This window comes from Mastomys coucha, unplaced genomic scaffold (genome assembly GCF_008632895.1).
Source record: "Mastomys coucha isolate ucsf_1 unplaced genomic scaffold, UCSF_Mcou_1 pScaffold4, whole genome shotgun sequence".
Taxonomy (NCBI): Eukaryota; Metazoa; Chordata; class Mammalia; order Rodentia; family Muridae; genus Mastomys; species Mastomys coucha.
Window position 1 is genome coordinate 5,403,643 of NW_022196910.1, and position 13,199 is coordinate 5,416,841.

General features: G+C 47.0%; 2 protein-coding genes across 9 annotated transcripts in view; both read left to right on the forward strand.

Moving 5' to 3' along the window:
* The window catches only part of Adamts10 (ADAM metallopeptidase with thrombospondin type 1 motif 10), a 32,845-nt gene extending 28,929 nt beyond the window's left edge, over positions 1-3,916 (forward strand). For 6 of the 8 annotated variants that reach the window (XM_031349982.1, XM_031349983.1, XM_031349987.1 and 3 more), the window contains 4 exons: positions 628-832; positions 1,171-1,347; positions 1,425-1,587; positions 3,207-3,916. In XM_031349982.1, the coding sequence (XP_031205842.1) occupies positions 628-832; positions 1,171-1,347; positions 1,425-1,587; positions 3,207-3,316 (655 nt within the window). In that variant the 3' untranslated portion in view covers positions 3,317-3,916. Of the gene's footprint in view, positions 1-627; positions 833-1,170; positions 1,348-1,408; positions 1,588-3,206 lie in introns of those variants that run through there. The other 2 variants (XM_031349984.1, XM_031349985.1) reach the window with 2 other exon arrangements.
* A 2,035-nt stretch (positions 3,917-5,951) lies between these two features.
* Myo1f (myosin IF) overlaps positions 5,952-13,199 on the forward strand; it is a 49,831-nt gene continuing 42,583 nt past the window's right edge. Inside the window, 1 exon segment of the mRNA XM_031349991.1 lies at positions 5,952-6,089. Within this exon segment, the coding sequence (XP_031205851.1) occupies positions 6,087-6,089 (3 nt within the window). The 5' untranslated portion in view covers positions 5,952-6,086.

A 13,199-nucleotide genomic window follows, 5' to 3' on the forward strand; every position in this document is an offset into this window, starting at 1 on the left:
AAAAAAAAAAAAAAAAAAAAAGAGTTCAGGGCCAACCAAGATTTCCAAGTGAATTAGAGGCCACCCTGAGCTATATAATATCTTGTCTCAAAAACGAATAAGCAGGAATCTGAGAGAGGGCTCAGTAGTTAGGAGCACTTGCTCTTTTTAATTATGAGGAGTTCAGACCCCAGTGTCTATTATTAGGTAGATCACAAATATCTGCTACTTCAGCTCCAAGGGCACTTCTGTGCCTGTGCCCCCACAGGTATCCACATACACAAGTGTGCTCATACTCACATAGACATACACACAGTTAAACACATGGATAAACATAAATACAGGAAGACACTCAAGGTCACACATTTTCACGTATACACATGCACCAAAAACAAAACAAAACAAAATTAATTATTGTACAGGCTGGGTGATTATCCTCTGTAATCAAGCTAGTAGCCCAAGACATGGGTTACTTCCTATCTGAAATCCCCACTTCCTGTCTTAAATCTGGATATAGAGTAACAGTGAGGGAGATCTCTTGCCTGACCAGTGTCAGCTTCGGAAGACTGGAGTAGTCAAATTGGAATACTTTCTGGTTGTAATGGCCTGCCCTGCACAGTGCTCAGACCCCTCCCTCCACCACCACAGTTGGGTTGTAGGAAATTGGTCACGCTGCAGCCGTAGCTGTGATGCTGGTGTGCGCAGCCGCTCAGTGGTGTGCCAGCGCCGGGTGTCTGCTGCAGAGGAGAAAGCCTTAGACGACAGTGCCTGTCCACAGCCACGCCCACCTGTGCTGGAGGCTTGCCAAGGCCCAATGTGCCCTCCTGAGTGGGCAGCCCTGGACTGGTCTGAGGTCAGCTTCCACCTTTTTTCCCACCCACCCACTCAGCACAGAAAGCGCACAGGAACTGAGCTGTCCAAGGTTGTTAAGGCAACCTTGCCCCAAGCCCTACTGTTATACTCAAGAGGGGTGCATTATGGGTCCCAAGGCTTCTGAACTGCAGGCTTGCTTGGTCTGGCCTTTAGCATATGAAAGATAGTACAAACCTGGGGCAGGTGGAACTTTGTGGGTGACAAATTAGCAGAGACTGGGCTGGAAGATAGCACAGGGCCCACCTGTCCACTCCTTGTGTCATACTGTCCTAATACCCTGACCATCCATTGAATATAAAACACCCCCTCCAACTGCAGTGTACCCCAAGCTGTGGGCCTGGTCTCCGCCACCGAGTGGTTCTTTGTAAGAGTGCAGATCAACGATCCACTCTGCCCCCTGGGCACTGCCCTCCTGCAGCCAAGCCACCATCTACTATGCGATGTAACTTACGCCGCTGCCCTCCTGCCCGCTGGGTGGCCAGTGAGTGGGGTGAGGTAGGTAGGCTCTGCCCTCTGGGATAAGGGTGAGGACAGTGGTCATAGAGAGATGACTCAGTGACTCCTGTCTTCAGTGTTCCACGCAGTGTGGCCTCGGCCAGCAGCAGCGCACAGTGCGCTGCACCAGCCACACTGGCCAGCCATCTCGAGAGTGCACTGAGGCCCTGCGGCCATCCACCATGCAGCAGTGTGAGGCCAAGTGTGACAGTATAGTGCCGCCTGGAGATGGCCCAGAAGGTATGTGAACCAATGGGACAAAGGGCACCAGGCTTTGAGAAGCCACAAGTAAGCATGGGTCAGGTTTCCTGATTCTTAGTCTTTAAGATTCTATTAAAATTTTACTTATTGTTTTGCATAGTTCATGGGTGAGATGGGGGCTAATCTGCCTTGGAGTCCCTGTGAAGATCAGAGGGCAACTTGCAGGCAATTGATTCTGTCCTTCCATCATATGGGACTCAGATCTCATATAGCCTGGGTTGGCTGCCACCTCAATGTACAACCAAGGATGACTTTGATCTCCTGACCTTTTAGCCTCTAGCTCCCAAATGCTAGAGTTACAGGTCTTCACCACCATACCCAGTTCTTGCAATGGCGGGGATGGTAGCCAGGACTTGCCCCCCACCCCAGGCTAAGGCTCTACCACTTCATCCCCCAGCCCTGTGCAGGCATTGTTCATGTTTTGGGCCACATAAACCTACAATGTGATTTGTGAGATGTTTACAACATTTCTGGTCTCTACCCAGTGGTAGTCCCTACCACATTCATGTTTTATATAAATCTCTCCATATCTCCAGACACTATGTGCCCAGTTTGGAAAGAGGAAAAATTCAGTGCTTTTACACTATACCTGCTTTTTTAATCTAATTGGGTTTTTTCTTTTCTTTATTTTTCATTTTCATTTATTTTGGTTTGTTTTATCACTTTGAGACAAGACCTCATGGAGCCCAGCCTGTTTGACCTTGAACTTCTTGTCCCAAGTGCTGGGATTATAATCATGCGCCACCACACACTGCTGGTTCTCTTTATTAGATCAGGCCTTGCTCAAATTCTGGGCTCAAGCACTCCTCCCAGTGGTGGACCTTCCAACATTGTGTCATTCACCTCCTCTGTGAAGAGTGCAAATAACACATTCATTCTGAAAGACGTGCTACATGAAAAATATAGAGCCCTTCAGCAACCACAGGCCACTGCTAAGTAGAAACTTATATCCATTGTCCCCAACAGAGGCTGTTAAATGGCGCGCGCTGCATGTGTGCTAGGTGAATGCTCTCTCACTGAGCTATTATCTGATCTTTAAAATATACAGATTCTTTGAGCTGAGCTCAAGGTCTTTGGTTTATTGAAAATGAACCTACTGTGGTGGCTTTAAACAGGTACTCTGTCTTGGCTAGGGTAGAAGGATTGCATATTCAAGACTAGCCTGTATTCCAGAGTGAGCATAAGACCTGCCTGAATAACGTATCCAGACACTGTCAAAGTTAAAAGTCGAAGGAGGGCTAGGAAATAGAACTCAGAGAGCTGGCCTAACATGCTCATTAGCCTAACAAGCTCAGAGTTCAATCTCTGGAAACCCACATAAAGATGGAAAGAGAGAATCAAATCCACAAAGTTGACCTCTGACCTACACATGTGCTGTGACATGCAAACCTGTGCATATACACATCATACACCAAATAAATAAATAAAGGCTGCTGATAGAAGCATGGTCATAAACCCTCTTTGAAGGGCGAGGAAGCTGATGTCCAGGAAAGCAAAGTGGCCGGGTAGAGCTCACAGCTCCTGGGAAGAGTGCTGGACTCTGATATCTTTCTCCCCCCCCCCCCCCACTCCCCTTTCGCTTTCCCCTACCACTGCAGAATGCAAGGATGTGAACAAGGTGGCTTACTGCCCCCTGGTGCTCAAATTTCAGTTCTGTAGCCGAGCCTACTTCCGCCAGATGTGCTGCAAAACCTGCCAAGGCCGCTAGGGTACCTGGAACCAACCTGGAGCACAGGCTGAGGCAGGGGAAATCCCACTGGAGAGGGCATGAAGGGAGGGGGGGGCTGGAATTGAAGGGTGAGATGCAATTGAAAGTTATTTATTGGGTAACTCCTATAGAGCTCCTGGCTAGGGGGTGGAGAAGAGCTGGCTACCCAGGGACCCTCTTCAGTATCTTACCCAGTTGATAGTGAAGGGAGAGGACTGCCCCTTGTTGCACACATTTTTCAGTCCCTAACACTCCCCCCACCCTTTGATCAGAATATGTACTGTGAAGAGTAGGGGTGGGGAGGGGTATGCTGGTGCCCTGCCCCCCGCACTGTTCTATCCCTACACTCTGAGCTGGGGAAATTTAATATCTGCTATGGGGGGGGGCGGGAGTGGGCTTGATACCACCTCCCTGTAACCCTCTCCCAGACTGACCAAGGGGAAGATCCACCCCAACCTCTGCCCTTCCTGCCCCAGGGGGGAGTCCCAACATCCAGGCCATTCCCCATCATGGTGCTACAAGCCCTGCCCTGGGGCCCACACACTCCTCACCAAGAAGCCTTACGTTAATAAAGTTCTGTCTTCTGTAGATTTCTGCTCATGACTGGGTGTGTGTCTCTGTGTAGGCATTCCATCCAGGATGTCCCCTAGGATCCAAAGGACCACAGCCAGGGTTAGCAAGATGTCTCGGTGGGTAAATTTAGGCTGCCAAGCCTAAATTTAATCCATGGGAACCACATGGTGGAAGAAGAGAACCAACTCCTATAAGTTGTACTCTGCCCTCCACAAGCCTATTGTGGCATGTGTGCCTACACAATACACACATAAATGAATGAACAACTAGAAGCTATTTTTTTTTAATGCACAGGGGAAGTAGTCCACACTTCCTAATGGGTCATCCTCGGCAGGGAGAAAGGACTTTGGCCACTACAGATAAAAACCTATCACTTTAAGACGAAAGCACAGTTTCTTACTGAGGCTAACAAAGGTCCAGTCCTTTTGTACTCTCAGCTAAATATGATCCTCTGCCTCCCTCCTGCATGTGGAGTTTTGCTGTTGACCCTGAATATTGGAGAAGAATATAGGCTTCTCACCTATAGTCAGGAGGGGGCATGTGTCATGGAAAGAGCACAGGACACAAACATCCCAGTCCTCAGGCGTGGACCAAAGATGGACTAGAACACAGGTCCCTGTTAGGCTCTCACCGGTCTGGTTTGGTCTTAGCCACTTCCCCAGTGGGTAGCATGAGGAGATGACAACCTCTTGGAACTGTCATTTCCTCCGTGTCAACAGAAGACTCGTGTGTGATCTGGTCTTCCAAAGATCAAGGACTAGGCTAACGTATAGTAGTCCCTACATGTGCTAGGTGCTGCTCATAGAGCCAAGTCATGAAAACAGCAACGCTGCAGGTGTGAAAACCAAGATTGGACCGGGAATGGTGTGCACATCTTTGGACCCCATGCTCCAGAGGCAGTAGGATCTCTTAAGTTTGAGGCCAAATTTGCTATTTGGAGTCTGCATTGCAAACTCCAGACCAGTCAAAATTATACAGTGAGATCCTATCTCAAAAAATATCCAGATTTGGGATGGGGTGAAGGTGGGAGGGAGGTGCTTGCTGGATAGAAGACTATTTCCTGTTGTTTCAGAGGACCTCAGTTCAATTCCAAGCACCCTTATCAGGTGGTTAAGAGATGTAACTCCAGATCCCAGAGATACAGTGCTTCCTGGTTTCCAAAGGTGTTCTCCCTCCCTCCCTCCCTCTCTCCCTTCCTTCCTCCCTCCTCCTCTCTCTCCCTTCCTCCCTCCCTCCCTCCCCTCCTTCCTTCCCTCCCTCCCTCCCTCCCTCTCAATCTTTTTTTTAAGGCCAATCTGGGCTTAAGCCATTAACTCACTTTTCACAGCAAGCATCAGGACACGACTTTGAACCCCTATACCCCACATAAAGGTAACAAATACCTGGAAAGCTAGAACTCCCTCCCACACTGAGATGGGAGGTGGAGAGGAGATTCCCAGAAGCTTGCAGACTAGCTACCCTGAAACAACAGAGGTGCCTATCTCAAGGTGAACGGTGAGAACTGGCACTCACCCTAAGGTTGTCTTCTGACCTCCCTCTACACATTCATACGCACCCATATAGAAACTCACACAAATGAGCGCACACAAAGAGAAATACAGATCTGATATTCAAAATTAGAAGCATTAAAGGGGCATAAGTCTTGTGGCGTCTTCTACTCCCGTTGCACTTCCCTTACTAACAGACCTGGCTGTGGAGGAACATTCTACAGGGAGGACCGTAAAGGGTTTACATGAGAACTCCCTGCGCAGGCACACATCTGAAATGGTACTTCCTTTCCCTGATTCTGAAGAGAAGAACTAAGTGGCCAGTCCTGCAGTCAGCTGACCTGGGTGCTTTTTGCTGTAATCTCCTTTCTTGAGGTAAATGATGGAGAAAGGACTTTTCTCTAGTCTGGCAGTGACTACCAACCATCTTTGACCTATCCTTTCAGGGTCTATGCTCCAAACAGTTCCCTCAGCCCTGTCATTGCTGTTAGGGCTCAGAGCATTGTCCCCGCCCTCAGCTTCCCTCCCCTGTGGCCATGGCCCCTCCCGCAAAGGAAGTAAAAGAGGGGCTGTTGCAAGAGGAACTAGGGCCAGGAGCCTGTGAAGAAGGAGTAGGTGAAGGAGGGGAGCCATGCCAGAGCCACCCCCTAGAACCCTCTGAGCCTGAACCTCTGTCATTACCCACAGGAGCCTAGACACCACCCCTCACCATGGTAAGTTGTTCATGGGTGGGATCTGGGTGTGGTAGCCTGGTAGCACCCTCAGAAATTGGGGCAATGGTTATGAAAACCGTAGAGCCTTCAGAAACAGAGTCCCACAGGACAGCACAGAGCACCCCATGTCCCTCACCAAGAATCAAGCTCCAATCTGAGGATGCCAGGCTGGGTGTGGGGGCCAATATTGAAGCAGAAATAGGAAAGAAAGTGTCCCTGAAGGAATTACACAGTTGTCAGAAAGAGGACATGCCCCTTTTCAGGGGCTTAGAGAACTAGGTTGTCAACTCATCTCAGAACTAGTCTTCCCCTGCAGTTTGAAACAAGCTCTTCCCTCTCTTAGCCTCTGTTTCCAGAACTCTTATTCAGAAGTTGGTCTAGAGACAGGAGTGTTTGAGGGGTGTAGGGCTTTTCCTGGGGACATTCAACAGAGGGACCTGTGGGTTTGGCCACTCTCAGTCTACCAGTGACGGGGCCAATTGTGTCTCATATGAGGGCTGTGGGGTAGAAGAACAGTGCAAGTGATAGTAGGTATTTTGACTAAGTCACAGAGGCAGATGGTAGCTCAGTGGGGGTGCTTGGCTAGTATGCTCAAGGTGCTCGGTGTCTTCTCTAGCACTGAAAATAAGCCATCATCATCCTCATTTAACTTCCAGTGCCTGTTAATATTATTAAAGAGGAGGAGTTGGAGATGTGGGGGTGGGGTGGAAGGTAGCAAAGGATGAAAAGGAGGAAGAAGAGAGAGCTAGGAGAAGAAAAAGAAAAATGGAAATGAGGAATAGAAAGAGGAGGAGATGGAAGACTAGGTGGAGAAAGGATAGAGGGATACAAAGGAGAGACCGTTCTCCCAAGGATGGCATGGAGACACTGCAGGCAGAGATGCCACTACAAGTTCAAATTGAAGTCTGTTGATGGTGAGAAGGCTGGAGGATGGTCAGCATCATGCACAGGTCTAGACTTAGCAGCATCATGGCACATACAATAAAAGCCAGTAATGATCACACAAATCACCCCATGGCTCCACAAGCCCACAATTCACTTCAGCTTTCAATTTTTGTCATTCTGTCAGTGAGAGAACAGGTCATGTTCTTAGGGAAGGGATAGTTGTTGGGGTTCTTGGAGGTTGTAGCAAACCGACTGGAGTAGAGGCAGGGAGGCGAGATGAGAGACAACATCTTTTAGAAAGCCAGTGAGGGCTGGGGCTAAGTCTGGGCTCTGTGGGCAGAATGCTTACTGCTGTACACATAGCCTTGGGTTCCATGCTGAGCATCCCATAAACCAGGCATGGTACTGCACTGCACATCTGCTGTCCCAGAAGTTGGGAGGTAGAGGCAGGAGTTCGAAGTCCTCCACGACTATAGGAAGTTTAAGGCCAGCCTGTGCTACATGAGGCCCTTTCAAGAAAGAAAGAGAGAGAGAGAGAGGGAGGGAGGGAGGGAAGGAAAGAGAGAGAGAGAGAGAGAGAGAGAGAGAGAGAGAGAGAGAGAAGGGGGGAGGAAAAGAGAAAAACAGGAAGAGATTTGCTACTTGAAAGGAAGGAAAACCCCTCCTGGGCTGCCAACACTGAAATGCTTAGTCAACAGACTGCCCAGCAGACAGATGTGAGAGGGGAGAAATGCATCAAGTGAACAATGACAAACACTGAAGCCAGATACAGTAGCACACACCTGGAGGCAGAGGCAGAGAATCATGAGTTGGAGGCCAGCATGAGCTACCTAGCAAGACCTTGTCTCAATAAAACCAAAATAGAAGCAAGCTGGAGCTCAGCTGGAGTGTTTCCTAGCATGCAGGAAGCCTGGGTTCTACCCCCAACACTGCATAAAACCAGATTTGTCAGCCCAGAGCTCTGAAATTGCAGATGACAGAGTCAGTAGTTTGTCATCCTCTGCTACATAGTGAACTTGAGTCTAGACTTCGTGACAAAAGACAGACACACAGGCAGGCAGGAGGGAAGGAAAAGGGGGTAAAAGAAGACAGTAGAAGAGAAAGAAAAAGACAGATGAGGTCTTTGATAACTATAGCAGTGTCTGGAGATGCTGAGATTCTTGGCACTGTGGACAGGTCACTGGCTTTTCCTTGTTAGATTGGTACTGTTGTCGTTGCAACGGTGATGGTTGCTGTTGGTTGGTGAAGGTAAGTGTTAACAATGGTTCTCATTGGTAGGTTGAAGGTGATGGTAATCTGTGACGTTATTTTTTTAAAGATTTATTTCTGTTTTAATTTACGTATATGCATCAGTATAATTGTATGCCATCGGCATGCAAGTGCCTCTGGAGGCCAGGCAAGGATATCACACCCCTTTGAGCTGGATTTACTGCTGATTATGAGCACAAGGAGTTGCTGGGAACTCAACTTTCATCCTCTGCAAAAGCAACAAGTGTTTTTAACCACTGAGCTCTCCATGTTAACCTCTAGCTCCATGTTTGGTTTCATAATGCTTTGAGTGGAAGTTTTTGTATCCCAAGGTAGCCTCAACCCCATGATATAGATAAGGATGGCCCTGGAAATCTGATCCTCCTGCCTCTGCCTCCCAAGTGATAGGATGCCTGGCGTTGTTTTCCATCTAGTGCTGGAGATGGATGGAATCCAGGGCTTCACCATTGCTAGGCAAGCACTCCACCAACTGAGCTACATCCGCAGTCTATTGATTTTGATACAGAGTCTCACATGACATAAACTATCCTTGAACTCACAATGTAGCCAAGATAACTCCTGATTCTTTTGTCTCCACCTCCTGAGTGCTGGAGTTAAAGTCGTGTGCCACCATGCTGGGACAGCTGGTGTTTAATATTAATCATTAATTGTTTAATATTAATCATTAATTGTTTAATATTAATCATTAATTGTTGGTTGTTTTCAGAAGGAAACTGCCTGTGCTAATTATTTGGAGCATGAATGGTTAATAACTCACTTGCTGTTTGTTGTTCATTGTTGGTTTCTAGTAATGGTGATCTAGCAATTTACTATTAGATTTTTGGATGGGAGATAGTTGTATGTGGTTGTGAATATCTGTGTGTCAGTGTATGCAATGTATATATGAGTTGCATGTGCTTATGGCCCACATGTAAAGACCAGAGGAGAACATCAGGTGTCCTACTCTGTTGCTCTCCACCCTCTTCCCTTAAGTCAGGATCTCTCATTGAATTTCGAGTTAAGCTGACAGCCAGTAAAACCTGTAGATGCTTTTGTATCCACCTCCCATAGCACTGGAGTTCTAGGTGAATCTGTGACCATGGCTGACTTTGTATAGGGATGCTAAGAAAGCAAATTTAGGCCCTCGTACTTTTGTAGTGAGCACTCTTACTAAGCCGTTCCCCACCCTTTCGGTGTGAGTTTGTTTTTTACTTGATTTGTTTTGGGTTGGAGTTATATATAAAGGTCAGAGAACAACTCCCAGGGGCAGATTCTCTCCTTCCGTTTGGGTACTAGAAATTGAACTTGGATACTCAGATTCAACAGCAAGCACCTTTACCCTCTCAGCTATCTTGCTAGCCCCTGGAGTTTTTGATGATGGTTATTTTGTGTTTGTGAGGTGTTTTGTGGTTGTTATTGTTGCCATCATTTGAATACTTTCTTTTTTTCTTTCTTTCCTTCCTTCCTTCTCCCTTTCTTTCATTCCTTACTTATTGTTGCCCAGCCTAGCCTGGAAATCATGATCCTCCTGCCTCAGCGTCCAAATTGCTGGGATTACTTGGCCTGTATTAACACTGTGTCTGTTTGTTATTGTGGGCGGTAGTTACTTGATTGTAGTTGGTGGTGAAGGTGAAGTGGCGGTAGTTTTAAGGAATATTAATAGTGGGATTGTTTGTTGTTTCTGTTTGCTACACTGAGACGGAAGATTTTATCAGTCTGTTTGACTTTGTGGGTAGGTGTGAGGGGGTGGGGCATTCTTTGTTTCATAACAGTGGTTACTTGAGAGTAAAGGTGGTTGCTTTTTAGGCTTAGTTACAATGTGAAAGAGATGGGGCTAGAGATGTAGTTCAGTGGCAGAGCACTTGCCTAGCATATTCAGGGCCCTGGTTCCATTCCAAATATGAGAAAAACAAACAAACAAAAGGAATAAAGGGAATCTAGAGAGATGGATCAATGGTTAAGAGTACTCAGTGGGCAACAGAGTCTGCCGGGCTGCCTTGTCTGTCCTAAGTGGATAAGAAGGGTAAGAAGGATACCTCTAGGTGGGTTGGTACCTGGGGGGAGAAGGGGCTCCCATTCTCTTAGGAGAAGGGAAGTGGGAGAGTAGGACTGGGAGGAGAGGAGGCAGGGGACTGTAATTGGATTGTAAAGTAAAGGAAGGAAGGGAGGGGGGAGGAAGGAAATAAGGAAAAAAGGGAGGAAGGAAGGAAGGGAGGAAGGGAGGGAGGGAGGAAGAGGAGGGGAGGGAGGAAGGAAGGAAAGGAGGAAAGGAAAGTACTCAGTGTTCATGCTGAGGTCCAGAGTTCAGTTTCCAGAACCCACATCAGGTGCCTTAGTACCGCCTGTAACTCCAGTTCTTAGAGATCCATGGGTACCCATCAGCATGAATGCACACACACACAACATAGACACATGAATAAAAATAAATCAATTCTTCATTTAAAAAAAAACTAGAAAGATCAAGAGGCCAGTGGCCAGGGAGTGGTCAGGGAGATGTATAGAAAAGGAGGTTTTTAGAATAGAAACTTAAAACCCACAATCGTGGGGCTGAAGATAAAGTTTACTTGGTGAAGTATTTGCCTTGCATGAAGCTCTATGTTCCATCCATAACACTACATAAACAAGTATGGCAGGGTTCACCTCTCAGCACTTGGGCAAGACGCTCAGAAATTGCTATATGCCAACTTTGAAGCCAGCCTGGGTTATATGAGGCCTGGTCACAAATAAACTAAAGCAATGTTAAATTTCTTTAACAGTATTTATCTACTATGAGGGGAGTGAACTTGCTTATGAGCCATGGCATACTTATGGGGGTCAGAGAGCTACTTGGAAGAGTTTGTTCCTTCGTGTGGATCCAGGGAATCAAACTTGAGTTATAAGGCTTAGCAGCAAGTCTCCTTACCCACTGAGCCATCTCACTAACACCGCATTGTTTTTAAAAGTACCCACAACTGAGACTGAAGTGGTATAACACACCAGGAATTTCAGAATGTGGGAGATGTTGACAGGGGGATTAGGAGGTAAAGAGTAGCCTGGATGATGAATACAATCTCAAAAAATAGAAAAAGAAAAAACAGAGATGGCTCAGAGGGTATGTGCTTCCAAGCTTGATGACCTGAGACTCATTTCTTCAAGTTGTCCTCCAACTGCAGGTGAGCTGTCAAACCCCCAACACATAAATTAATAAATATAATTTTAATTTTTTAAAAAAGTATACAGAGGTAACAAACTGTATTAAATGTGTCAGGCCTTTATCTATATGGGTTTGATTTTAGAAACCCATATGGTATTTTAAAAAAATATGGAACAATAAAAGGACCCACAACTCATTGGACAAGGAAGATAGGAGGGGCTCAAAGCTTTGGGCATGGGAGCCACTAGGCTTCTCCAAAAGACTAAGACTTGAGTCACTCCAACTCTAGCCTCTGTGTGGAGAATTTCATGAGGTCTACCGCTAGAAAGACAAAGGTCCCTACTTCTCGGCCTCCAGCTAAGCCAGATGGAAATAAGCCCTCTGATCCCATCAGATACATACCCCAACCCTAGCCCTATGGAGGGAAAGGGAGACACTCAGAACCTTGGGAGGTTAGGATGCTGTTTGCACAGATCAACAACCCCCTGGCTGGTGGAATACAGCTCCAGGGTTCTAGGGCCACCCCCTGAGAGCCAAGGGAAGGGCCCACATCCCAGGCTAGTGGCAGCTACAGCGTCAGGTTCATATCTCCACAGCTCTCAGGACCCTGGTGAGAAAGGAAGTAGCTATTCTTTTCTCTCTAGTCTGAAGCTCTTGCTCATCACCACCCAATCCTCAGAGAGCTTTGCTACAAGACTTGGAGTCACGGCCTTTGATCCCACAAGCCAGGTTCAGCCACTAGACCTCCATAAGCCAATTAAATTAGTCAAATTAAGAGCAAAAAGAAAGCCGGGCGGTGGTGGCGCACGCCTTTAATCCCAGCACTTGGGAGGCAGAGGTAGGCAGATTGCTGAGTTCGAGGCCAGCCTGGTCTACAGAGTGAGTTCCAGGACAGCCAGGTCTATACAGAGAAACCCTGTCTCGAAAAAAACAAAAAACAAAAAACAAAAAAAAAAAAAAGCAAAAAGAGGAAAAGGGAGATTCATTCAATGTGGCCACATTGGGAAGAGGGATAAGCAAATACAGTGACACTCTTATACACACCAAATCCATCTTCATGGCCCTGAAATGAGGTTAAGTTTAATTAGAAGCCAGAGTTATGCTTATCTATGTACTCCCTAGTGTTTCCTGTCCACCACCGACGCAGCAATGTCTCTTCTGTTAGGTGGTCTAACAAGTCAGGCTCCTCTGACTGATCCTTTTTTCTCCTCTCCCTGCATGATATTCCTGGGAGAAATTCCAGTTTCTTTGGGTTTCAGTAGTCTAATAGCCAAAGTGAGGCGCACGAGTGTCTTTGTAGAACATGTTCACCCGGCCAACCTACTTAAAGTGAATGTATCTGGGGTGAATTAGAAAGTTCCATCGTTTGGCTCGTCCTCTCACTTTGGACTCATAGGGGTGACCAAGTTCAAGACAGACACCCATAGTGATAATGGGGATGTTAGTATTTTCTTATGATAACCTTTGCCTTGTTGAATCTGTGCAGCTGCTCCCATGAGGTCTACTGCGCTTGGAGTTCTTATTTTTCAACGAGGAAACTGAGGCAGGGGGCCTAGCAAGCTGCTAGATAAACAAAAAGTGGAAGAAGATTTTGGCTTGATCCTTTCAAGAGGCCACTTCTCTTAGTAGTCTTTTTGACTGTGGCTTCCCCTTCCATTCTGTAGAAAATGAAAGTCCAGCTAGGGTTTGCTGTGAGTAGCCCATTGCTGTTAACTAGCCTCTGAGCATCCTCCCAGCCTCATGAACCTGGGCTCTCCACTCCAAAGAAGCCAAGATCCTGGAGTTTCACTCGTACCACAAGGCCTTCTTGGCTCTTAGGGTCAAGTTGCAAGTTTAGCTTTGGA